The following is a 25,006-nucleotide window of genomic DNA, read 5'->3' as shown; positions in this document are numbered from 1 at the left end:
TGTTTATTCAATATTCTTTTAAGCAATTGACCCTGTGTTGTATCATCTAAATACAGAGAGCACATTTGTATGTATTTTTCTTTCTTTTTATATAAAGCTTTCTTTTAAGACCTGTTGGAGTTTTTCTTTACTTCAGGGAAATTGAGTCTGTACTCACCAGGGAATTGGTGGGAGGAAGAAATCAGGGGAGGTCTGTGTGTGTTGAATTGGCTAGCCTGATTTTGCATTCCCTCTGGGGAATAGGAAAGTACTTTTGTTCCAGGATTGGGAACGGAGAGGGGGAATCACCCTGTGTAGTTTCACAGAGCTTGTGTCTGTGTATCTCTCCAGGAGCACCTGGAGGGGGGAAGGGAAACAGGATTATTTCCCTTTGTTGTGAGACTCAAGGGATTTGGGTCTTGGGGTCCCCAGGGAGGAGGCCTTCCTGGAAAATTTTGAAAGAGCCTGTCTTGGGTACAGCATCCCCAAAGACCAGTACATGGTAGAATTAAGGCCACACCTCAGTGGACCTTTAGCAGAGGTGGCAGCTGAAATGCCCAAGCCGCAAATGAATGACTATAAACTTTTTCAAACCAAGGCCAGATACCGGATGGGGATAACCCCAGATCATGCCCGTCGGCGCTTCAGAACCCAAAAGTGGAAACCAGAGGTGTCATTTCCCAAACACGCCTACTACATTGCAAAAAACTATGAGGCCTGGTTAACAGGAAACAACATTCAAACCTTGGAAGAAGTGAACCTCCTCATACAAATGGAGCAGTTCTTGGATGGTGTTCCTGAAGACATCACACGGTACATACAAGATAGAAATCCCAAAACTATCGCTGAGGCGGGGGAGATTGGAGCCAAATGGATGGAACTGGCAGAAAGCAAAAAAGCTACTGTCAAGGGGAACGATTACCCCAGGGGGCACACAGACCATAAACCCTACAACCGAGGACAGCCAAAGAACCTACATACCACCCAAGTAAAGCCACAGATACCCTACTCTTCAACCTCACCAGTCTCCAGTAACTCACCTCGGCCCAGTGACCCATCAGATGGAAGATGCTTTAAGTGTAATGAACTGGGACATATCAAGGCCAACTGTCCCAAGAACACCATGCGAGTGCAATTCATTACACCACCATCACCCCAAAGATCCCCAGGCCCAGATGCCTCTCAAATACCCTTGGAGCGAAGGGAAAATTTGAGAGTGGGCGGAAAGAAGGTTACTGCGTGGAGAGACACGGGGGCACAAGTGTCAGCTATCCACCAATCCTTCGTTGACCCCAAATTCATCAACCCAAAGGCCAAAGTTACAATTTACCCCTTCATGTCACAAGCTGTAGACTTGCCTACAGCTCAACTGCCTGTCCAGTACAAAGGCTGGTCAGGAATGTGGACTTTTGCAGTCTATGACAATTATCCTATCCCCATGCTACTGGGGGAAGACTTGGCCAACCAGGTGAGGCGGGCCAAGAGAGTGGGAATGGTTACCCGTAGCCAAACCAGGCAAGCTTCCAGACCCATTCCTGTTCCTGAGCCGTCCACAGAGGCCCCGTCTGTGTTACCAGAGACCCAGACAGAGGTAGTGGACCCGGATTCCATGCCTACCACTGAAACAGCCACAGCATCTCCAGTCCCAGGCCCGGAACTGGAACAGCAACCAGCACCAGCAAGTGCAACCACATCTTCAAACTCAACGCCAGAGGGCGCCAGCGAGCCAGAACTGGCAGAAGCACACGACAGCCATACCCAAAAGGCTCAGCCAGAGCCTGAAATACCCTCAGGTGCACCAGCGGAGAGCGGTTCACCAGCAACGGAAACAACCCCATCACCTACATCGCTTCCAGAGGGACCAAGCCCAAGTCCACAGTCTGAGGAAGAACTGGTGACCCCAGCCTCAAGGGAACAGTTCCAGGCTGAGCAGGAAGCAGATGACAGCCTTCAGAAAGCGTGGGCGGCGGCACGGAGCACCCCACCGCCTCTCAGCTCTTCTAATCGATCCCGGTTTGTTATAGACCAAGGACTTTTATACAAGGAAATTCTTTCTGGTGGACACCGGGAGGAATGGCAGCCGCAAAAACAGTTGGTGGTTCCAACTAAGTACCGGGGGAAGCTCTTAAGCTTAGCCCATGATCATCCCAGTGGACATGCTGGGGTGAACCGAACCAAGGACCGGTTGGGGAAGTCCTTCCACTGGGAGGGGATGGGCAAGGATGTTGCCAAGTATGTCCGGTCTTGTGAGGTATGCCAAAGAGTGGGTAAGCCTCAAGACCAGGTCAAGGCCCCTCTCCAGCCACTCCCCATAATTGAGGTCCCATTTCAGCGAGTAGCTGTGGATATTCTGGGCCCTTTTCCAAAAAAGACGCCCAGAGGAAAACAGTACGTACTGACTTTAGTGGACTTTGCTACCCGATGGCCAGAAGCAGTAGCTCTAGGCAACACCAGGGCTAACACTGTGTGCCTGGCCCTAACAGACATCTTTGCCAGGGTAGGTTGGCCCTCCGACATCCTTACAGATTCAGGGTCTAATTTCCTGGCAGGGACCATGGAAAAACTGTGGGAAACTCATGGGGTGAATCACTTGGTTGCCACCCCGTACCACCATCAAACCAATGGCCGGGTGGAAAGGTTCAATGGAACTTTGGGGGCCATGATAAGAAAATTCATCAACGAATTCTCCAATAATTGGGACCTAGTGTTGCAGCAGTTGCTGTTTGCCTACAGGGCTGTACCACATCCCAGTTTAGGGTTTTCACCATTTGAACTTGTGTATGGTCACGAGGTTAAGGGGCCATTACAGTTGGTGAAGCAGCAATGGGAGGGGTTTACGCCTTCTCCAGGAACTAACATTCTGGACTTTGTAAGCAACCTACAAAGCACCCTCCGACACTCTTTAGCCCTCGCTAGAGAGAACCTAAAGGATGCTCAAGAAGAGCAAAAGGCCTGGTATGACAGACATGCCAGAGAACGTTCCTTCAAGGTAGGAGACCAGGTTATGGTCTTGAAGGCGCAACAGGCCCATAAGATGGAAGCATCATGGGAAGGGCCATTCACGGTCCAAGAGCGCCTGGGAGCTGTAAACTACCTCATAGCATTTCCCAATTCCTCACTAAAGCCTAAAGTGTACCATGTTAATTCTCTCAAGCCTTTCTATTCCAGAGACTTACAGGTTTGTCAGTTTACAGTCCAGGGAGATGATGCTGAGTGGCCTGACGGTGTCTACTACGACGGAAAAAAAGACGGTGGCGTGGAAGAGGTGAACCTCTCAACCACCCTGGAACGTCTGCAGCGGCAACAAATCAAGGAGCTGTGCACTAGCTTCGCCCCATTGTTCTCAGCCACCCCAGGACGGACTGAACGGGCATACCACTCCATTGATACAGGTAATGCTCACCCAATCAGAACCCCACCCTACCGGGTGTCTCCTCATGCCCAAGCTGCTATAGAACGGGAGATCCAGAACATGCTACAGATGGGTATAATCCGCCCATCTACCAGTGCATGGGCATCTCCAGTGGTTCTGGTACCCAAACCAGATGGGGAAATACGCTTCTGCGTGGACTACCGTAAGCTAAATGCTGTAACTCGTCCGGACAACTATCCAATGCCACGTACTGATGAGCTATTGGAAAAGTTGGGACGTGCCCAGTTCATCTCTACCATAGACTTAACCAAGGGGTACTGGCAAGTACCGCTAGATGAACCTGCCAAGGAGAGGTCAGCATTCGTCACCCATACGGGGGTGTATGAATTCAATGTCCTTCCTTTCGGCCTTCGAAATGCACCCGCCACCTTCCAGAGGCTGGTAGACGGTCTACTAGCTGGACTGGGAGAATTTGCAGTTGCCTACCTCGATGATGTGGCCATTTTTTCAGACTCCTGGCCCGAACACCTACTCCACCTGGAAAAGGTCTTTGAGCGCATCAGGCAGGCAGGACTAACTGTTAAGGCCAAAAAGTGTCAAATAGGCCAAAACAAAGTGACTTACCTGGGGCACCAGGTGGGTCGAGGAACCATAAACCCCCTACAGGCCAAGGTGGATGCTATCCAAAAGTGGCCTGTCCCAAGGTCAAAGAAACAGGTCCAATCCTTCTTAGGCTTGGCCGGATACTACAGGCGATTTGTACCACACTACAGCCAAATCGCTGCCCCATTGACCGACCTAACCAAAAAGACCCAGCCAAATGCCGTTAAGTGGACTAATGAGTGTCAAAAAGCCTTTACCCAGCTTAAGGCAACGCTCATGTCTGACCCTGTACTCAGGGCCCCGGATTTTGACAAACCATTCCTAGTAACCACAGATGCATCTGAGCGTGGTATAGGAGCAGTGCTCATGCAGGAAGCAACAGATCACAACTTCCATCCTGTCGTGTTTCTCAGCAAGAAACTGTCTGAGAGGGAAAGTCACTGGTCAGTCAGTGAAAAGGAATGCTATGCCATTGTGTACGCCCTGGAAAAGCTACGCCCATATGTTTGGGGACGGCGGTTCCAACTACAAACTGACCATGCTGCACTAAAGTGGCTTCATACTGCCAAGGGGAACAACAAGAAACTTCTTCGTTGGAGTTTAGCTCTCCAAGATTTTGATTTTGAAATTCAACACATCACAGGAGCTTCTAACAAAGTTGCTGATGCACTCTCCCGTGAGAGTTTCCCAGAATCCAGTAGTTAAAAAGGGTTCTTAAAATGTAAAAGTCTGTTAGTTATATACTTAGTAGTATATGTAAAGGTGCATGTGTTGTATTAATCTGTTTATTTTCAAGTTCTAGAAGGAAATTGCCGCCAGTGAGCTTCCCCACTGTCTGCAATTTGGGGGGCGTGTCATAAACAGATAGCTAAGGGTTAATGTCTCTTTCACCTGAAACACCTGACCAGAAAACCAATCAGGAAACCGGATTTTTTCAACTTTGGGTGGAGGGAAGTGTGTGTCTGAGTCTTTTGTCTGTCTGCCTGTTTCCTCTGAGCTTTGGAAAAGTAGTTCTATTTTCTAGTCTTCTGTTTCTAAGTGTAAGGACAAAGAGATCAGATAGTAAGTTCTATGGTTTCTTTTCTTTGGTATTTGCATGAATATAAGTGCTGGAGTGCTTTGATTTGTATTCTTTTTGAATAAGGCTGTTTATTCAATATTCTTTTAAGCAATTGACCCTGTGTTGTATCATCTAAATACAGAGAGCACATTTGTATGTATTTTTCTTTCTTTTTATATAAAGCTTTCTTTTAAGACCTGTTGGAGTTTTTCTTTACTTCAGGGAAATTGAGTCTGTACTCACCAGGGAATTGGTGGGAGGAAGAAATCAGGGGAGGTCTGTGTGTGTTGAATTGGCTAGCCTGATTTTGCATTCCCTCTGGGGAATAGGAAAGTACTTTTGTTCCAGGATTGGGAACGGAGAGGGGGAATCACCCTGTGTAGTTTCACAGAGCTTGTGTCTGTGTATCTCTCCAGGAGCACCTGGAGGGGGGAAGGGAAACAGGATTATTTCCCTTTGTTGTGAGACTCAAGGGATTTGGGTCTTGGGGTCCCCAGGGAAGGTTTTTCAGGGGGACCAGAGTGTCCCAAAACACTCTAATTTTTTGGGTGGTGGCAGCAAGTACCAGGTCCAAGCTGGTAACTAAGCTTGGAGGCTTTCATGCTAACCCCCATATTTTGGACGCTAAGGTCCAAATCTGGGAATAAGGTTATGTCAACCCCTTATATATACTCATGACTTCTAAGACTCACTTCCCCATGAAGTACCCAAAAAGAATGTTGAGATCTCAGCGGTTAAAAGCTGTACAGAGCTTTGCAAGATGCATTTGTGCAATCAGCAGTTTCATGGGAGGCATAATGCAGTTTGGTCTGAAAGAGGGATTTCTTAATTTCTTAACCTCAAATTGTTATGACCATAGATGCACCCACGCAAAGCGAGGTAAATAACATGCAAGTATTGCAATCTTTAGAGGCACTAAACTTTGAGGTCTTGGGACAACAGATTACTGTAATTTTTAACAAGTCTGGGGTCCAAAAAGCCTAATGTTAATTCAAACAGGCATGTGAAATACAAGGTAGAGCTGAGTGGGAAATGATTTTCCTGTTCTGGAAGAACTTTTGAAATTTCAGAAAATTTTCCTGTCCCAATTTAGGACAAAAATTCTGTCTCAAATTTTCACAAACCAGAAATCCAGGGAAAAATTCAGATTGTGTCAGTTGAAACATTTGATAACTTCAAAACATTTCACTTACCTTTTTCCTTTACATTTTTTTTTCCTTTACTGTAAATTAACTTAAATTTTGAACTGAAATTCAGGGGACATGTCAGCAATTTCAGAATTTTCAAACCTTTTTTTTGTCACAGGATGTTCATCAGAACCAGCTCTATCCTGCAGCAGATCTGATTTCAGCAAATAACATTTTCATTAGAAAATGCCTAAGTTGAAAAATTCCTGACCGGCTCTAGTATGAGGTCAGCCCTTTTAGTTTAGGTTAGAGTTGGGCAGAAATCAAAAAAACTTTCTTCTGGTTGATGAAATTGAAAACGTAAAAAAAACTGTACTTAAGGTCCATTTGACAGATTTGCCTGAAAACTAACAAATTTGTGCTTTGGCTGGCCACCAGAGGGAGTGATTTCCACAGTCTGACACCTCCCTCTCCCCCTCCCTCCTTATGTATTGGTGACTGGAAATTCTCAAAAGAATTTATTAACTTTTGTAGCACTTCAGGTGCAGTGGTGCACAGATGTCAGTACCCAAGTCCTGTTGTGCAGCATCTGGCACAAACATAAGAAGAGATGGACCCTGTTCCAAGCAGCTTGTGATCAAAAAGACTGTCAGCAAAAGCATCTCAGCTGACTTGAGTAGTTTTTAATAGTTCACAGGGAATGATATGGTCCCTAAAGCATCTAGCTCCTAAACCATATAATGTTTTACAGAGTAAAACAGATACTTCAGATTGCACCCAGAAGCAGAGGGGAAGTCAATGTAGTTTATGTAGAACAAGTGTAATTAGGGTGACCAGAGGGCAAGTGTGAATAATCGGGACAGGGGGTGGGGGGGTAGTAGGTGCCTATTTAAAAAAGGCCCCCCAATTCGGGACTGTCCCTATAAAATCGGGACATCTGGTTACCCTAAGTGTAATGTGCTCATGCTGACCAGCTCCACTCGGAAGATAGATTGTTATACTAAGCACTATTAGAGCTTCCAAGTTTCATTCAAAGTCAGCCCCATGTGTGGTGGTGCTGCATGTATTTATTGCTGTAACTACTAATGTCAAACCATCTAGGTATTAAATGTGTGGATGATTGTCCCATGCATCTATCAGAGATCACCTTGAGCCAACTGTTTGAATGATGACATTACAGCTTGGACTGCAATGAAAACACTTTCACAGGCAGACTGGCTTCATCTCTCTTGAGGTTTGCTAGTGCTCTCTAGATCTGATGACACACCAAAACCTGAGTTAAGAAAACCTAAAGTAGGTCTATTGACACCAAATACAAACAGGATTTTCTAGCTCTGAAGTAGACATTCCATAATATTTCTTTTATAAATTTATCGTTTTATAGTATCTGTGTTTTAGGTTCATTTGATTAGTTATCTGTTTTTTTCAGCTGTTAATACTGTAATAGAATGTGAGTATTTAATGCAAGAGGAGAAAGGATGGTCTTGTGGCTAAAACACTGGACTTCAGAGATCTGGGTTCAATTCCCTTCTCTGCCATGGACTTCCTGTGATCTTGGGCAAGTCATTTAGTCGTTCTGTCCCTCAGTTCCCAGTCTTCTGCTTGTGTATTGTGTCCTTTTTCTCTGACTTTTTGTCTGTGTAGAATGGAAGCTCTTCAGGGCAAGGACTGTGTTGGTATGTTGCTGAGCACAGTGGGCCGTGATGCGACAATGGACTCTTAATTTGTCTTACCTGAACACTAAGAACAAGCTGATGTTTTGATTGCTTATGCTATATTTAGTATTGTATGTATTTAGTTTTATTAATATTTGAGTAAAATTTAAAACAAAAAATAAAATACAGCTTTATTGTAATAGTTCATGTATCAGAGGGGTAGCCGTGTTCGTCTGTATCTGTAAAAAGTGGCAGAGTCCTATGGCACCTTATAGTTTCTCTTTGGAGTCTGGTCCTGAAGTTTTTTTGCTGCAGGATGGCTACCTTTAAATCTGCTATTGTGTGTCCAGGGAACTGCTGAACTTCTGTTCATTTGCAAATTTGACACCATCAGCTCAGGATTAAACAAAGACTGTGAATGGCTAGCCAACTACAAAAGCAGTTTCTCCTCCCTTGGTGTTCATACCTCAACTGCTAGAAGAGGGTCTCATCCTCCCTAATTGAACTAACCTCGTTAACTCTAGACTGATCCTTGCCTGCATATTTATACCTGTCTCTAGAAATTTCCACCACACGCGTCTGACGAAGTGGGTATTCACCCACATAAGCTTATACTCCAATACTTCCGTTAGTCTATAAGGTGCCACGGGACTCTTTGTTGCTTTGTAATAGTTCATGTAATTCTAAAAGTAAGCAGAAGGGGGCGCTAGAAATTCACTTTGAATCATAAGTAGTTATGGAAAACACACTATTTCTATATTTCTAGTCACCAAGTCTTGGCCTGAGATTTATTTGACTCCAGAGTTCATTTTTAATTCTCAGTTCTGTGACTCACATTGTTTCTGCATTGTTGCTCAACCTTTTTTTTATGAAGTTGCTTTGTGAAAGTCAGTAGGTAGCCAACAGGGCTGGCTTTAGAAAGTGTGGGGCCTGATTCAGATAGTTTCGACAGGGCCCTGGCAGGGATGACTCACCTGGTGGTGCTCCGGGGCTTCTGCGGCACTGAAGGACCCGCCGCCGAAGACATGGGGTGAGCAAAGGATCCGCCGCTGAAGTGCCGCCAAAGACCCGGAGCGCTGCCAGCTGAGTAAAAATTAAAAAGGCGCCTAAGGTAGGTGCTCTTCTTTAGGGCGCGGGGCCCGAATTGGGGGAATCGGCCTAAAGCCGGCCCTGATAGCCAGCAATTCCTGTCAGTTTCATGATTAATTTAATATCCTGTAGTTAGTTTCAGCTGCAGTGGTATCCCTATAGTGCATTTGAACTAGTTTTTCTTTTAAGGCGAAAGAAGCCCCAGGTTCTTATGACCCATAAGTGCTACTACATCTGAAGCAATTACTGCCTTGTTTGAGATCTGTGCGCTTCTCTCTCGGTGCACATGTTGGACTCTAAAATAAATTTTGTGTTGTAAGCATGTTGGCTCTTACTTTATCCACTGATGCAGTTATTCTGAGACTTTAAAATAAAATTTAATTTTAATTAACCTCTCTTATTATAACTTGTATACTAGAGTAATACTTTTTAAAACCAGTATGACATAAGATTATAAACCTGTTTACAGTCTGATTCTGGGTTTCTGCCCTACCAGTGTCACACATAATCCCAGCTGTCACCAGTAGAAGACTGAAACATTTCAAATATTTATTAATAGAAATCTTTATCTTGTGACAATTCCAGCTATGGGGCTCTGCAAAAGTAATAGTTTTCTCTTAATTTACCAGTGTATTTAATGCTTAATGATCATGCTGTGTAGACAGAGGTTTTTGTGCTTCAGTGGTTATCTTCCAAAACTTTTCTGTATTGTCTTACATAACTAATTAAGCTACCTTGATATTTGCATTAATTAAATCTTTTTTTTTAAGAGTAGCCACTGAAGTTATGGATTTAAGGCTGTTGTGAGGAGAGATCCTAGTTGTTGGGATAATTTAAGAGTGAAATACTGTTCTGTTGCTCCTTTCCTATTCCTCTGTCTGTGAATATAAAAATTGCTACTGAAGACACTTGTCTTCTTGTGCCTTATTTTCAAATGTCATTTTGTATAAAGGAACATTTTTCAAGGCACTACATGAGTGTCTTAATGTCAGAATTTTAGAAATATCTTGTTGTCTGTGCTATGGAAAACTGCTTTTCCTCACTCCCAACTTTTAAACATAAACAACACCAGGCTAACTGTTCTTCTAGATAGAGGATACACTTCTTTTTTATTTTCTCCTTGTGGCTAAATGCTAGACAAAACTACCCTTTATATATACAACCCCCTTGAGGCACACAGAAGTTAAGAGAATTTCCCCTGGGCAGTCAGTTGGCTTCTCTGAGCCACATTATAAACATTGTTAAATAGTTGAACATATGAGCTAATCATTTGTAAACTTGCCCTGTTCTAGAAGACATTTTGTGTCTTAACAGTTAACTATATGAAGAAAATTAGTACTTTCTAAGCATGAAGAAAAGAGGCACCTTGTTGGGGTTACTATTTAATTAAATGTAAGATTTTTTTTGTAAGGGTTAATTGTCATAGTAACTCTTGTATTGAATCCATTTAAGAAAGAACACAGGTCTAGATCCACCAAGAGGCATAGGCACCTAAATCCAACATTTAGGCACCACTGAGATCTTCAACCCCTGCTCACTACCATCTAACCCTGTAGTTGCCTAAAATCATTAGGCATCTCAGTTTCCGCTGGTGGGCATACACAGTCCTAATGCCGTGAGCTACTTAGCATCCTAGCTCATGCCTAAGCCCTAATGGAATTCTCAGACAAGGCCTTCCCCTACCTGTCTTACCGGGGGGACCTATTCTGAGCATGCTTACTGGATCAGGCCCTGCATAAAAGACAGCTGGGAACTAGGTAATTGGAAGTTGCATGTGCATCGATTATACCCAGTAACATAGTGGTTAGAGCATTCATTTCCATTCTATGCATCCGAAGAAGTGGGGTGTAGCCCACGAAAGCTTATGCTCGAATAAATCTGTTAATCTCTAAGGTGCCACAAGTACTCCTGTTCTTTTTGTGGATACAGACTAACATGGCTGCTACTCTGAAACCGTTCACTTTTAGGTGACCAGATGTCTCGATTGTTGGGTCTTTTTTCTTATATAGGCTCCTGTTACCCCCTCCCCCATCCTGATTTTTCACATTTGCTGTTGGTCACCCTACTCACTTGGGATGTGGTTTGAATCTCTACTCTGCCTGATTTAGAGCAAGGGACTTGAACCCTGGACTTTTACATCCCAAGTGAGTGCCCTATTCACCAGGCTATTGGATATAGTATGGTATATCTCTGTCTCTCCTGTTGAAGCTGTTCCACTTACATAAATAATAATTTATCTGAGCAGGTACTTGAACCTGACTCTGCATGCCCTAGGGGCGTGCCCTAACCACTTGGCTACAGAGTCATTCAATCCCTCACCCCCTGACTGTACCAGGAGGTTTCATGGTTGAGAGGTTCTCTGAGCTGGAGTTAGGAGCCTAACTGCCTTTGAGGAGAGGGGCCTAAGCCCTGCCCTGGTTCCCCATTTTCTACTGGCTAGCTTAGGCAGCTCCCTGCTCAGTTTTTGGCTTTTATGAATCCCTTTCTTAGGTGCCTAACTCCCCACTCAGTGCATGGGGAGCGTGGTCTTCAACTCCTCTTTGTGGAGTTAGTTCCAGTATTTTTTGCTTAAATTCAGTGCTGATATTAAATAATGATACTTCTGTAAGTCCACTAGAGAGAGAATTGGTTTTGATTTTAAAATGGAAATTAATAGTTACATATTATGAGTAAAAGACCTTTTTGAAAATCTCATGCATGCCTTTAGTATTTGTGTTGAAGTGGTAAATTTCCCATCGATTTCAATTGGGGTAGGGTTGGAACTTATGAAACCCCCCCCCACACACACACACCCACCCACCCGCTTTCTGGTTGAGTAGGAAAATTGGTTATGGACACGGAAGACTGCCTTATTGGGCTGGGCTCAAATAAGCTCAAAATTGAAATTTTATGTGGTGTGATCTCCTATCCCAAATCAGAAAGGCATGTCTGGCTTGCACAGTAATTAACAGTCCTTAGCAAATAACAAGGAGGACTTGCAGTGATAAAAAATGAAACCTTGTGCATTGTATGTAAAGCAAATGGTTAATAACCTTGCACAGTATTAACAGGCCTTTGCAAATAATGAGGAGGACTTGCAATGATAAAAAATGAAACCTTGTGTATTGTATGTAAAGCAAACAGTTAATAACTAATTTGGCTTTATATATATATATATATAGATAGATAGCATTAAAGTCACATGCCTGAATTTTAATTTTTTTTTGTATGTGCAGATTGTTTTATTTATTGTAGTCCTAGTCATGAGCCACAACCTCACTCTGCTAGGTGCAAAACACATACACAACAAAAAGGCATCCCTGGCCCATGGAGCATGCATTCTAAGTTTAAGACAGAGGCAGCAGATGGTATACGGAGGGAACAGGTATACAGGGTATATATCTGTTTAAGACAGAGGCAACAAGATATACAGATGGAAGCAATGAGACAGTGTTGGTCAGCATGATAGAGAGTGGTCTCAGCACATTTGCGGCTTAACCGTTTTTATAGGCATCAAAGCAAAGATGGGTAATCAGGCAGCCTTGTAGATGTTTATGGGAAGCACTTCCCAAGCATGAGGAACAGCATAGGAGAAAGCACAATGTTTGTTTGAAAACTTCAGGGCTGGTCTACACTACGGGGGCAAATCGATCTCAGATATGCAACTTCATCTACGTGAATAACGTAGCTGAAGTCGAAGTATCTAAGATTGAATTACTCACCATCCTCACGGCGCGGAATCGATGTCCGCCGCTCCCCATGTCAACTCCGCAACTCCATTGGGATTGGTGGAGTTCCGGAATCGATATAAGCGTGTTCGGGAATTGATATATCGCGTCTAGATGAGACGCGATATAGCCATCCCGAGCAATCAATTGCTACCTGCCAATACGGCGGGTAGTGAAGACATAGCCTCAGAAATTTCAGTTGAGGCTTGCATGGGCCAGTTGGATACGAGTGTCATCAGCTCAGTAGTGAATGAGAGACGATAGACTGTGAAGGGCTTTGAAAGTTAATACAAGCAACATATGCTTGATGCGATAAAGAGGAGGGAACCAGTGAATGGATGTAAAGAGAGGTGCAGCTTGGTCAAATCAATAAGCTAGGAAAATGATCCATTCAGCAGCATATTGAATGGATATGAGTGGGGCAAGATTACATTTGTCAAGGCCAGACAAAAGGATCTTGCAGTAATTGCAACATGGTATGATGAGAGCCTGGATGAGAATTTTATTTGTGTGGATGGAGAGGAAAGTCTGTATCTTAAGATGTTATGCAGAAAGAATCTGCAAGACTTAGACATAAAGAGAGGTTCACTTTGAAGATGACACCCAGGTTATGGGCCTAAGTGACTGTCAGGATGATGGTGGTGTTTAGTGATTAAGGAAGAAGGTAACTGGAAAGGTATGGTGGAAGATTAAGATTCACTTTAGCTGTGTTGAGCTTGAGCTGGCAGCTAGACATCCACAAAGAGATGTCAGAGAGACCAGCTGAGCTTTTAGTTTGGACAGAAGGAGACAGGTCTTGAGCAGAGAGGTGGGTCTACGAGTCCTCAGCAGAGATGTGGTAATTGAATTTGTGTTTGCAGAAGAACTTACCCAGAGATAAGATGCAAAGAGAGAAGAGAAGGGGAGCTAGGACAGAGCCTTGTGGAACCCTCACAGATGAGGATGGAGAACAAGTTCTTAGCTTAGATTAGGACATAGTCATTAGAGAATTTGGCAAGAGTGATTTCAGTGGAGTGCTGAGGCTGAAACCAGTCTGTGATGGATTTGGAGAAGAGGCACTTCAGACAATAGTTGTAGACAGCTTGTTTCGTGCTCTTAGGCCTGGTCTACACTGGGGGAGGGAATCGATCTAAGATGCGCAACTTCAGCTACGAGAATAGCATAGCTGAAGTCAATATATTTTAGATCGACTTACCTCCCATCCTCACGGCGTGGGATCAATGGCTGCAGCTCCCCCGTCGACTCTGCTTCCGCCTCTCACCCTAGTAGAGTTCCAGAGTCGACAGGGAGTGCCTTCAGGGATCGATTTATCACGTCTAGATGAGATGCAATAAATCGATGCCCGATAGATCGATCGCTGCTCGCCGATCCGACGGGTAGTGTGGACGTACCCTTAGAGGTGAAAGGGAGAAGGAAAATGAGCAGTAGTTGAAGAAGCAGGTGGGGGTCAAGGGTAGGTTTTATTTAGGAGGGGAGAGTCTAAGTCATGCTTGTATTATGGGGGTGGGAGGAAGAACCAGAGGAGCATAAGAGGTTAAGGAGCAGAATAAGGGAGGAGTTGAAATGATGAGATGTGGTCTCACTCCCTGGGGCAAATGGAGGGGATGGAGCAGGAAATTAAATGAGAAACTTCTGCCTCTGTGACGGAAGAAGGAGGAGAGAGTTGTAGGAGGGGAAGAGAAGGCAAGAGAAGTGGGAGGGTCATGTCACATTTTAGCAATTTTCTCTTGGAAGAAAATGGCACGATTCTGTGAGGAGAGAAGTGGAAGCAGGCTGTGGCCCTCAGGGGCTACTGGAGTACAAATAATTGGTAAAAATAAACAGCTGAAATTCATTTTTACTAGATAGTTGGCATCCCAGTAAAATTAGAAGAAATGGTTCAGATCACAACTGCATAAAATTGCAGAATAGATGTTCTTGGAGTGTTCTTTCAATGTGTGAATATTCTTTAACTTTTGTATGTGTGTAATTCCTTGGCCACATTGCAGAGCTGTATTAAAAGCTGTTTTACTTCACATACTCTTTTTCCTGGGGCCTACCAGCATTACAGGATCCCAATAGCAGTGTTGATCACACATGTTTTTCAGATACACTAGGCCTTGTAAAATCTACATGATCTCTATTTTCTTATATGTGCCACATTTGAAGTTCATAAATAATGAAATGATTGAGTTGCTCTTAAACCTTGACCTTTTGCTTTGTTTTTTCTTCCACAGGTATTCGTGGAAACACTAGACAAATGTTTTGAAAATGTCTGTGAACTGGATTTAATTTTCCATGTAGACAAGGTACTGTGGTGAGCTACTATAATATCAGTTGAACCAAACATTTTTCTTGACAAGAAACATTTGGTCCTGAATCTGACAGAGTGGATAACAATCCTATCCTTGTTGGTGGTGAAATCTTGTCAGTTTCTACCAAGTTATTTTTAAAGTGCAAAAAGTGTGCTGGAACATGTCTTTAAGAATGAAAAATGAAATTCATTAGTACATTTACTTAGGAGGTGCCTGCAATGTAACTGTATATATAAATGCAAAATCAGAGACACCAGAATACTGCTCTTCTGATGAGGGAAGCTGATGGTTCCAAGAAATATTTTAGTCCAGGTTATGTTACTCAGCATTGACATTAGCTTTGGATTTTAGCATTCCAAATCCAGCAATTGCCTTTCACGTATTTTATTATGAACAGATCACTCAGAAATGGAGTTAGCATACCTGGGGGTGGAATGGATTCTTTACTGAACCCCAAATAGACATTAACATCTTTTTTTCGTGTATAAATAGGAGGTTTTGTGAGAACTCCCACCTAGATGGTATAATTGACTTATTGGTCTGGTATAGGGACATGTGGTTACTAATGCAATCTCTCATGTACAAGGACACTGCTTCTGACTACAAGTAACATCTAAAATGACTGTAGTTGAGAGAGATTGGAGGAAAATAGTTATTCCTCTCAGTTTTTTCATTGTGTTTACTTTGTGCATGTATCTGCTCTTTGTGTGCAGTCATTTCCCCCTCTTTGTGAGAGTTTTTCACATCTCAACAGAGCAAGAAAAACATTAAAGGGAAAGGTGATTAGTGATGCATCAAAAACCGGAAAGTGGAAGAAGGGCAAGTGTACTCATGTTTTGAAGCTCAGTAGACGATTGCAAGCTGACTGCATCCTTCTTAAAGGAAGAATGCTTACCCGTTGACACTGATCACTGAAAATTTCAGTAGATCTGTATTGGTGTTTGAACTGATACCATACTGCTGAAAAGTTCATTACAGTTTCACAGTAATAAATTAATTGTGCTTTCCCCATCCCCAAAAGAGAAGTTGGTTTGGCTCCTAAAATTAAATTTTTTGCTTATGCTGATAATATTGAGATTGCAAAAAGTGCTAGACAAATATTTTATTATAACCTTGTGGGTTTCTCTTTATGACAAAACAGTTTTTTCATCAAATAAAGTAACTCAATCTAGACAGAATCCACTAGTGGCTTAGGCCAATATTTTCAAACCTGCAGCCTAAAATTAGGCCCTTAATTCCATAGTTAAGCAAAAGTTGACTGATTTCGCTTGCCCTCCCCAAAGGTGAAAAATCAGGTCACTTCTACTAAGTAGCCTAATTTAAGGTCTGCAGGTTTGAAAATACTAGCATTAATCTTTGAATTTCTTTGATTGTATTGTGATCATTTGCAATGAACAAGGTTACCGGGAATATGATAGTCTCATTTGAGCTACTCTTAGTTTTTGGTTTTTTTTAGTGTGTTTGTAGCTGATCCATAAAGACATATTAAAGGAACTGGCACATGAAATTACAAGTCCAATAGCAAGGATTTTTAACAAATCTGTAAACAGATTGACTATCACTGGAGAATTGCTAGTATAGTTCCTATTTTTAAGAAAGGGGGGGGGAAAGTGATCCAGGAAACTACAGGCCTGTTAGTTTGTATGCAAGGCCTTGGAACAAATTTTGAAAGAGAAAGTATTTAAAGACAGAGGTTAATGGTAATTGGAATAAAATGACAACATGCTTTTACAAAAAGGCAGATCATACTAGACCAACCTGATATCTTCCTTTTGAGACTATAACTGATTTTTTTAGACGAAGGAAATGCAGTAGATATAATCTACCTTGATTTCTGCATGGCATTTCATACATTTCCACATGGGAAATTATTAGTTAAATTGGAGAAGATAGGGATTAATATAAGAATTGAAAGGTGAATGAAGAATGTGTTAAAGGGCAGACTACAGTGGTAATACTGAAAGGTGAACTGTCAGGCTGGAGGGGGGTTAATAGTGGAGTTCCTCAGGGATCGGTGTTGGAACCAATCTTATTTAACATTTTTATTACTGACATTGGCACAAAAAGTGGGAATGTGCTAATAACTTTTGAAGATGATACAGAGTTAGGCAGTATTGCCAATACAGAGGAGGACCAGAATATCATAGAATAAGATCTGGATGACCTTGTAAACTGGAGGAATAGAGATGAGATGAAATTTAACAGTTGTGACAGAGTTCCTCCTCTAGCTTGGTGGGTCCTGCGCTTATTGGCAGATTTGCTCACCTCAGTGATCTCCCCCACAGTCTGGATCAACTCCTCCTGTGTCTGATCAGGAGTTGGGAGGTTTGGGGGGAACCCAGGCCCGCCCTCTACTTCAGGTTCCAGCCCAGGGCCCTATGGATTTGCAGCTGTCTATAGTGCCTCTTGTAACAGCTATATGACAGCTACTCCTCCCTGGGCTACTTCCCCAAGGCCTCCTCCAAACACCTTCTTTATCCTCACCACAGGACCTTCCTCCTGGTGTCTGATAACGCTCGTACTCCTTAGTCCTCCAGCAGCACACCCTCTCAGTCTCAGCTCCTTCTGTGTCTTGCTCCCAGCTCCTCACACACACTTTCTCTCATCTTGCTCCTCTCCATCTGACTGGAGGAGCTCCTTTTAAAACCCAGGTGCCCTGATTAGCCTGCCTTGATTGGCTGCAGGTGTTCTAATCAGCCTGTCTGCCTTAATTGGTTCTAGCAAGTTCCTGACTACTCTAGTGCAGATCCTGCTCTGGTCACTCAGGGAACAGAAAACTACTCACCCAGTGACCAGTATATTTGCCCTCTACCAGACTCCTGTACCCCACTGGCCTAGGTCTGTCACACAGTGCAAAGTGCAAGGTCATGCATTCAGGGACTAACAACAAGAATTTTTGCTGTCAGCTGGAGACTTATCAGTTGGAAGCAACAGAGGAGAAGGAAGTCCTGTGTGTACTGGTTGATTACAGGATGACTATGAGCCACCAGTGTGATGTGGCTGTGAAAAAGGCTAATGCAGTCCTAGGATGCATCAGGCGAGGTATTTCCAGTGGAGACATGGAAGTATTACTTCTATTATACAATACAATGCTGTGATCTCATCTGGAATAGTGGGTGCAATTCTAGTCTCCCGTATTTAAGAAAGATGAATTCCAACTGATACAGGGTACAGAGAAGGGCTACTAGAATTATTCGAGGAATGGAAAACCTCCCTTATAAGAGCAGGCTTGAGGAACTTGACTTGTTTAGCCTAACAAAAAGAAGGCTATGGGGAGATACGATTGTTTTCTATAAATAGATCAGAGTAATAAATACCAGGGAGGGAGAGGAGTTATTTAAGGTAAGCACCAATATGGAGACACGAACAAATGGATATAAATGGCCATCAATAAATTTAGGTGAAGGTTTCTAACCATCAGATGAGTGAAGTTCTGGAACAGCCTTCTAAGAGGAGCAGTGGGAGCAAAAAACCTAACTGACTTCAAGACTGAGCTTAATGAACATATGGAGGGGATGGTACAATGGGACTGCCTACAATGGCATGTGGCCCATCGAGACTGCCATTAGCAAAATCCCCAATGGCTGGAGATGGAACACTAGATGGGGAGGGCTCTGAGTCACTACAGAGAATTCTTTCCCAGGTCTGGCTAGTGGATCTTACCCATGTTCTCAGGATCTAACTGATTGCCATATTTGGGGTCGGGAAAGAATTTTTGGCAGAGACCCTGGGGTCTTTTCGCCACCTTCTGCAGCATGAGGCATGGGTCACTTGCAGGTTTAAACTAGTGTAGATGGTGAATTCTCTGTAACTTGAAGCCTTTAACCCATGATTTGAAGACTTCAGTAACTCAGCCAGAAGTGAGGGTCTATTATAGGAGTTGGGTGGATGAGGTTCTGTGGCCTACAATGTGCCAGGTGGTTAGATTAGATGATTAGGTGCTCCTTTCTGACCTTACAGTGTATGAGTTTGAGACTCATTTTAAACTGTAACATGGGATCCAGAGCTGTCTAGATGTACATAAAGTCTATTCAGCCATTCATAATTTATGAATCTTAGGCTATGTCTACACTACAAGTGCTGCAGCTTTGCCACTGTAGTATAGATCCTTCCTACATCAACGAAGGGGTTTTTCCATTGATGATGTAATTAATCCACCTTTCCGAGAGATAGTAGCTAGGTTGAAAGAAGAATTCTGCCAGAGCAAAGTGGAAATATTTTCCCAAAGCTGGATTTGTATATGGCATTTACACTAGTGCTGACTGAGTTCTTTTTTTTTAGTTTGATTTTTAAAATAACAGACTCTGATATATGGCAGGCAAGATGGGGACAGTAATATTTGTAAAGAGAAAATACAATAATGCAAATCTACAAGTGGCAATGGAAAGTGGTAACATAAGCTCCTGGGTGAAGAATGAAAGAAATACTCCATCATTTATTTCTTCATTGTATAAGATTGGTCTGATAGTTTTACTCCTTACACATTGAGAGAAAGGAACCAGATTACCATTTACACCCACCATATTGTGTGTACATACATATGGAAACCAGAAAAGTAGTGATCAAGTCTCATGGACTTTCATAAAAATCTGATATATAAACTACTTTTGCTTGTTAAATGTTGATTAAACAATGTAAAAATATAGCTTTTTTGCATAAACTATGTTTTAGTTTATTCCGGCTATAATTGGAAGAACTTACAGTTTTTAAACTTTTATCGTCCAATTATTGTACATATTTTTAAAATTAAGGACCTTCTACATCCCTGTTTGGACAGCTCTTTCCTCCCACAATTGGCATATCTGATTTGAGATAGGGTGAGAAAGGAATTTAAGCTTGTCTGCAAGATATTTTATGATCGCGACTCGGCAGAAGAACCTTCGTTTCTTGGTTTAATGAGGCATGATTGAAGTTTACATACTGCAGGGGGTCTGCCTACTGTTGAGATAAAAACACAGTCATCATGTGCTGTCTCCTTCTCCAAGGCTAACCAAATCCAACATTGCTCTCCTTGATTCTCACACTGTACCTCCTCAGTCGTCTTAGCCATAGCTCTAGGAACTGTAGCATTTTTTTGAGTGAGGCCTTCGTTAGTAATGAATATGCTACGATTTCCCCATAATGTTATTTGCCTTTATGAAAATGACCACCACTTATTTTTTGGTGCAAAAACATTGTTCAGAGCTACTTTTGTGACTGAGAAATTTTCACTTTTTGAGCAATGGCCAACAGTGTCTTGATTCAAAAAACCCTTTCCATCTGAATGAAATTGAGTTCTTGAAAAAGATTAATTTTCATTCCCAATTGATCCTATTTAGTAAAGTGACATATTATGTTGGGGGAGAAGGAAGGGGGAAAAGGAGTCCCATTTTCGTGTGTGTGAGAGAGAGAGAGAAATCAGTTTTTGCAAATTTTCAGCAAAATGTTAAACATCTAATTTTCTGGTATAAGCCTTTTTAGTCATGTGCTTCTCTTACTGAAATTGTGCCTTTATATAGTGCAATAAGCGATTTCCTTGTCTAAATGAATAAAACTACTTTAGGGGGAGCTGTTCTATTTCTTCCTTCTGCTTTAATTAGTTTGAATGATCTAAATAATATATTAAAGCCAAAATAATTCCTCCCCCCTTTTTAATTCTAAATTTGGAAGGTGTTGAATTAACCTAGGTACAAGCCAATATTGGAGGAGTAACAACTCTTTTGCTCCATCCTTAGTTTACTCTTTCCAGGTTGATTCTGCTGCCTGTGTTATAAGGCATATGTACAATGCACGCATCCTTTCCAGGGGAATGAGGATTTTTTTAATCATTCCCCTTAATATTTGATAGTCTGACTCTTAAAACCCTGCAACAGAAGCACATGTGAAGGAAGAGAGCTGTTCATTCTTCTCTGACTGTATTTACCATGTTTCAATTGAAATAGACTAACAAACTGTCAGAGTAGCAACTTTTTCAATACTGTTCTTTAGAATATCCCTTCAAAGTTGTAGCAAAAAAAACTGGAATTATGGTGGTTCTTCTTAGATCAGTACATAAGCTCCTCACACTTTGCTATCTCATGATACTTTGTCTCTATTTGTTTCTTTCTTTGATCTGTCACCATAACTGGGAAATGTTACAAATAGCCAAAATGATGAAAGAAGCATACTTTGATGTGCCAGATTGCTTTCAGATCACACTCTTTAACTCTCTGCAAATGTTATCCAATGTTGATTGTCCTACAATTATTATGGGGTTGAAATACTGCACATTACTAAATATATGGCCAAGATTAGTTCGCATATGGAAAGTATTTTTCCTGAAACAAAGACATAAGCACAGAATACATCTGAAGGAATGTGGATAACTCAAAGAATTGTTGATGTAGTAATAGTGGGCAGATTCCACAATTTAGGGCTCAGAGATTTAAATGTTTTTTGTCAACAGTTTCATCTTCAAAATTGCTTTTATTTTTGAACTATCAAGATGATTTTGTGGGCAATTTTACTCTTTTTTAAACTGCCTCCTACATCGTTGCAGCTACATGTATGGTAAATGTTTTAAATACATATTCTGGAATGTGTTCACCATGTGAATTGTCTAAATTGCTGCAAAGAAAAGCAATGAATAGGTCAGGTTTTTCCCCCCACTGAGTCTTCCCTCGTTTTTTAAACATCCCATGTAGTTACAGTTTTTATGGTTCAAGTTCACTGAACCTACATCTGTTATATTACTTATCCACTTCTGAGAATGTAATCAAATTTTCACAAGAACTTAGAGGTAGTTAGAATATCTTTGCCATAAGTTGATGAAGAGAGTAGGCCACACTACTTAGATGGTGTGTGTTACCCAGTTAAACTGTGTTTCAAACAGTACCTTAAAAAGCAATTTGTTTAATTGAAAATGCTTACTGGAGAGGCACAAAATTATTTGATTTATAATACCTGGGACAATCTGAAAATTCAGACTCTTGGGAATTAGCAATGTTAACTGTAAATACGTATAATTTTTTTAAAAAATTAAATTATTATTAAATGTAGCATTGTAGCAATTGCAGACCACAAAAGATTAATTTTCTGTATAAGTCCTTTTGGAGGATGTCACGTTGGGAAATGTAACTTTTGATCTAGAAGTTGTTAAAGCATCTGCAGTAGACAGTGTTCTCTTAACTACGTGTTTCACATAAATGAATTACTTCAGGAAACAAATGCCATAAGATGGATTTAAAGGTGAACAGAATACAGCAATGGCACTGAACTTCATTTTGATTTATTTCCATAAGTTTTCATTTCTAAAGAAGTTTGATCAGTTTTCCATTTAATTATCACGCAAACCAACTCTTGTGGCAAAGTAATGGTTTGGCAGTCTCTCAAGAAGAAAAGTTACCTTAAATCCAGTAATCTATTTTGGGGGGTTAAGAAGGCAAGAACAATCTTAGTCAGATATGTTCTAGGATTAGTCTGAACATCTAAAGTCTGCAGGTGTAGTTGTAGCTGTTTCGGTCCCAGGATATTAGAGAGAAAAGGATGCTTCAGGAAGAAAATTGACTGTAAAATCCTTAACAAACATCAGGTCCACCATAATCTCTCCACTGCCAAGAGGACAGCCATACAGTCCCTGAAATCTAACCACCAGATAATGATCAGACAAAGGGGATGCCATTGTAGACCTCAACTGTGATAACTATATTAACAAGACCAGCTGACTTCTCTTCAGCACAACCTATGATAAAGAACTCAAAGAAACCCACACCACAGTTTACCCAGGAGATTAAGGATATCATCATAACCTTCCCCAGACAACACCAGAAGAGAGTGTACAAACTCATTCCCCACAAACCCATTCAAGAGATCTACATGCTTCCCAAGACACCCAAACAAGGGAACCGGGATAAATCCATCATATCTGGCTAAGGCACTAATGGAACATCAGGGCTCATAGAAAGTGACCTCAAACCACTCACCCCACAAAGGGCCAGATTTCTCCAGGATACAACTGACTTCCTCCACAAACTCAGCAATATTAACCATGGTAAGAACACCATCTTTGCCACCATGGATGTCATTTACCTATACACAATGATGGCATAGCTTTCTGCCTCAAATATTTACAAGACAATCCTCATACCTACCCCCAAATACATTGCCAAACTCATCCATTTCATCCTCACTCATTACAATTTTATATACAACATATAACAACTTTTTTTTCTTCTTCGAGTGATTGCTCACATCCATTCCAGTTAGGTGTGTGCGCCGTGCGTGCACGTTCGTTGGAAACTTTTTTACTCTAGCAACTCCAGTGGGCCGGCAGGTCGCCCCCTAGAGTGGCGCCGCCATGGCACCTCATATATACCCCTGCCGGCCCACCCGCTCCTCAGTTCCTTCTTACCGCCGTGTCGGTCGTTGGAACTGTGGAGCGCGGCATAGCTGTCCTCCACGTCCCTAGCTCTCCTTGTTCTACGGTTGATAGTTAGTAGTTAAGTGTAGTTAGTTATATAGTTAATAGTGTAAATAATATTGTAGATATTTGTTAGCCGGTTTGGGCCGTAGCCCTTCCCGGCACCCGGCACCGGGCTCATGCCTGGTTCGCCGGGCTTCAAGCAATGTGCGGCCTGTAAGAAGCCGATGCCGACCAGCGACCCTCACGCCGCGTGTCTGAAGTGCCTGGGGGAATCGCACAGGTCGGACAAGTGCCGCATTTGCAAGGCTTTTAAGCCTAGAACAAAGAAGGAGAGAGACCAGAGACTTAGGACTCTCCTCATGGAAGCGGCACTCGACCCGGCAGCTTCGCAGGCCGTCATCTCGACACCTGCACCGGATCGCGCCGGCACCGGAAAGACTCCCCGGCACCGACCTTCCCCGGCACCGGGTGCAGAAGCAAGACCCTCGAAGTCTGCAACTCCATCCAGGCAGACTCGAGTGGAGCGCCCGTCACCGACATCTGCCGCGGCGCTACCGGCACCGTCGACTCTGGGCCCGGAGGGTCCGTCGAGTCCGGTCCCGCCGAGCTCCCCCATAAGATCTGGGGTTGAGCTATTGGTCCCATCGACGCCAGAGACCTTCGCCTCCGCACGGGACCTCATTGCCCTGACTGAGTCAACTCAGCCTCCACCCCCGGTACCTCCGGTGCGGGTAGCGTCCAGGGGCAAATCTATGATGACAGCGCCGTCTCGGGACTCACGCTCGCTGTCGAGGTCCCGACACCATGGTTGCTCAAGATCCCGCCGCCGCTCGCAGTCCCGGCACCGCTCCCCTCGGCGGTACCGGTCGTACTCGCGGCACCGATCGGCCTCCAGACGGTCACGGTCTGGTTCCAGCCGCCGATACCGGCACCGGGACTCTAGGAGCCAGTCCCGCCGTTGATCAGCGCACCGGTCGACCTCCCAGCACCGAGCTGGTGGCAGGTCCCGGTCCCGGTCGACCTCCCGACACCGCGTCGGTGGCAGGTCCCGGTCCAGATCCCGGCACCGAGGCAGCGGCCGGTACCGGTCCCGATCCCGGCACTGAGTCCAAGACAGATCCCGGTCCCGATCCCGGCACCGGTATGACTCCCGGTACCGGTCCACGGCACCGAGAACATCTTCGGCGCCAGGACGCGGAGACTCTTACCAGCCGCGGTCGGCCCCTCCATGGCCTTCCAGACAGCCGTCGGTGTCATCGCAGGCGGACAGTGTATACGCGCTGGGCACTGACAGACAAGCGGCCCTTTTTCAAGACCCTCTGCAACAGGATCAGGGTCCGCAGCAGTGGGGGTTCTGGACACCCTGGGCGTACCATCAAGCCCAGGGCCCCCAACAGCTTCCTCCTAGGCCTGCAACGGCAGAGCACAGGGCACCGGAGGCGTCGTTGTCTCGCCCCCCTCCCTCCCCGGACGGGGAGGACGGGTCAAAGCAACAGGACCCTGATCTCCCTCCTGAGCCAGAGGCGAGGGCTGCGGCGGACCCCCCCGCTGGACACTCTCTTGCCAGGGGTCTCCTCATCGTCTTCTCCCGATGAGGCGGTGGCTGGCACTTCCTCTAATAGCCCTCCTCCGCTAGATCTCAGGGCACATCAGGACCTCCTCAGGCGCATAGCACAGAATCTGAGCCTGCAAGCTGAGGAGGCCTCTGAGATCTAGGACTCCGTCGTCAGCATCCTCTC

General features: G+C 43.6%; 1 protein-coding gene across 2 annotated transcripts in view; it reads left to right on the top strand.

The window, feature by feature from the left end:
- AP3S1 (adaptor related protein complex 3 subunit sigma 1) overlaps positions 1 to 25,006 on the top strand; it is a 51,860-nt gene that overhangs the window by 11,543 nt on the left and 15,311 nt on the right. For both annotated transcript variants that reach the window (XM_030565947.1, XM_030565948.1), the window contains exon 4: positions 14,810 to 14,881. In XM_030565947.1, the coding sequence (XP_030421807.1) occupies positions 14,810 to 14,881 (72 nt within the window). The remainder of the gene's footprint in view (positions 1 to 14,809; positions 14,882 to 25,006) is intronic.

The sequence above is a fragment of the Gopherus evgoodei genome, chromosome 6, assembly GCF_007399415.2.
Source record: "Gopherus evgoodei ecotype Sinaloan lineage chromosome 6, rGopEvg1_v1.p, whole genome shotgun sequence".
Lineage (NCBI taxonomy): Eukaryota > Metazoa > Chordata > Testudines > Testudinidae > Gopherus > Gopherus evgoodei.
The sequence above is the reverse complement of the archived record's forward strand: the minus strand, read 5'-3'. Positions and strand labels throughout refer to the sequence as shown.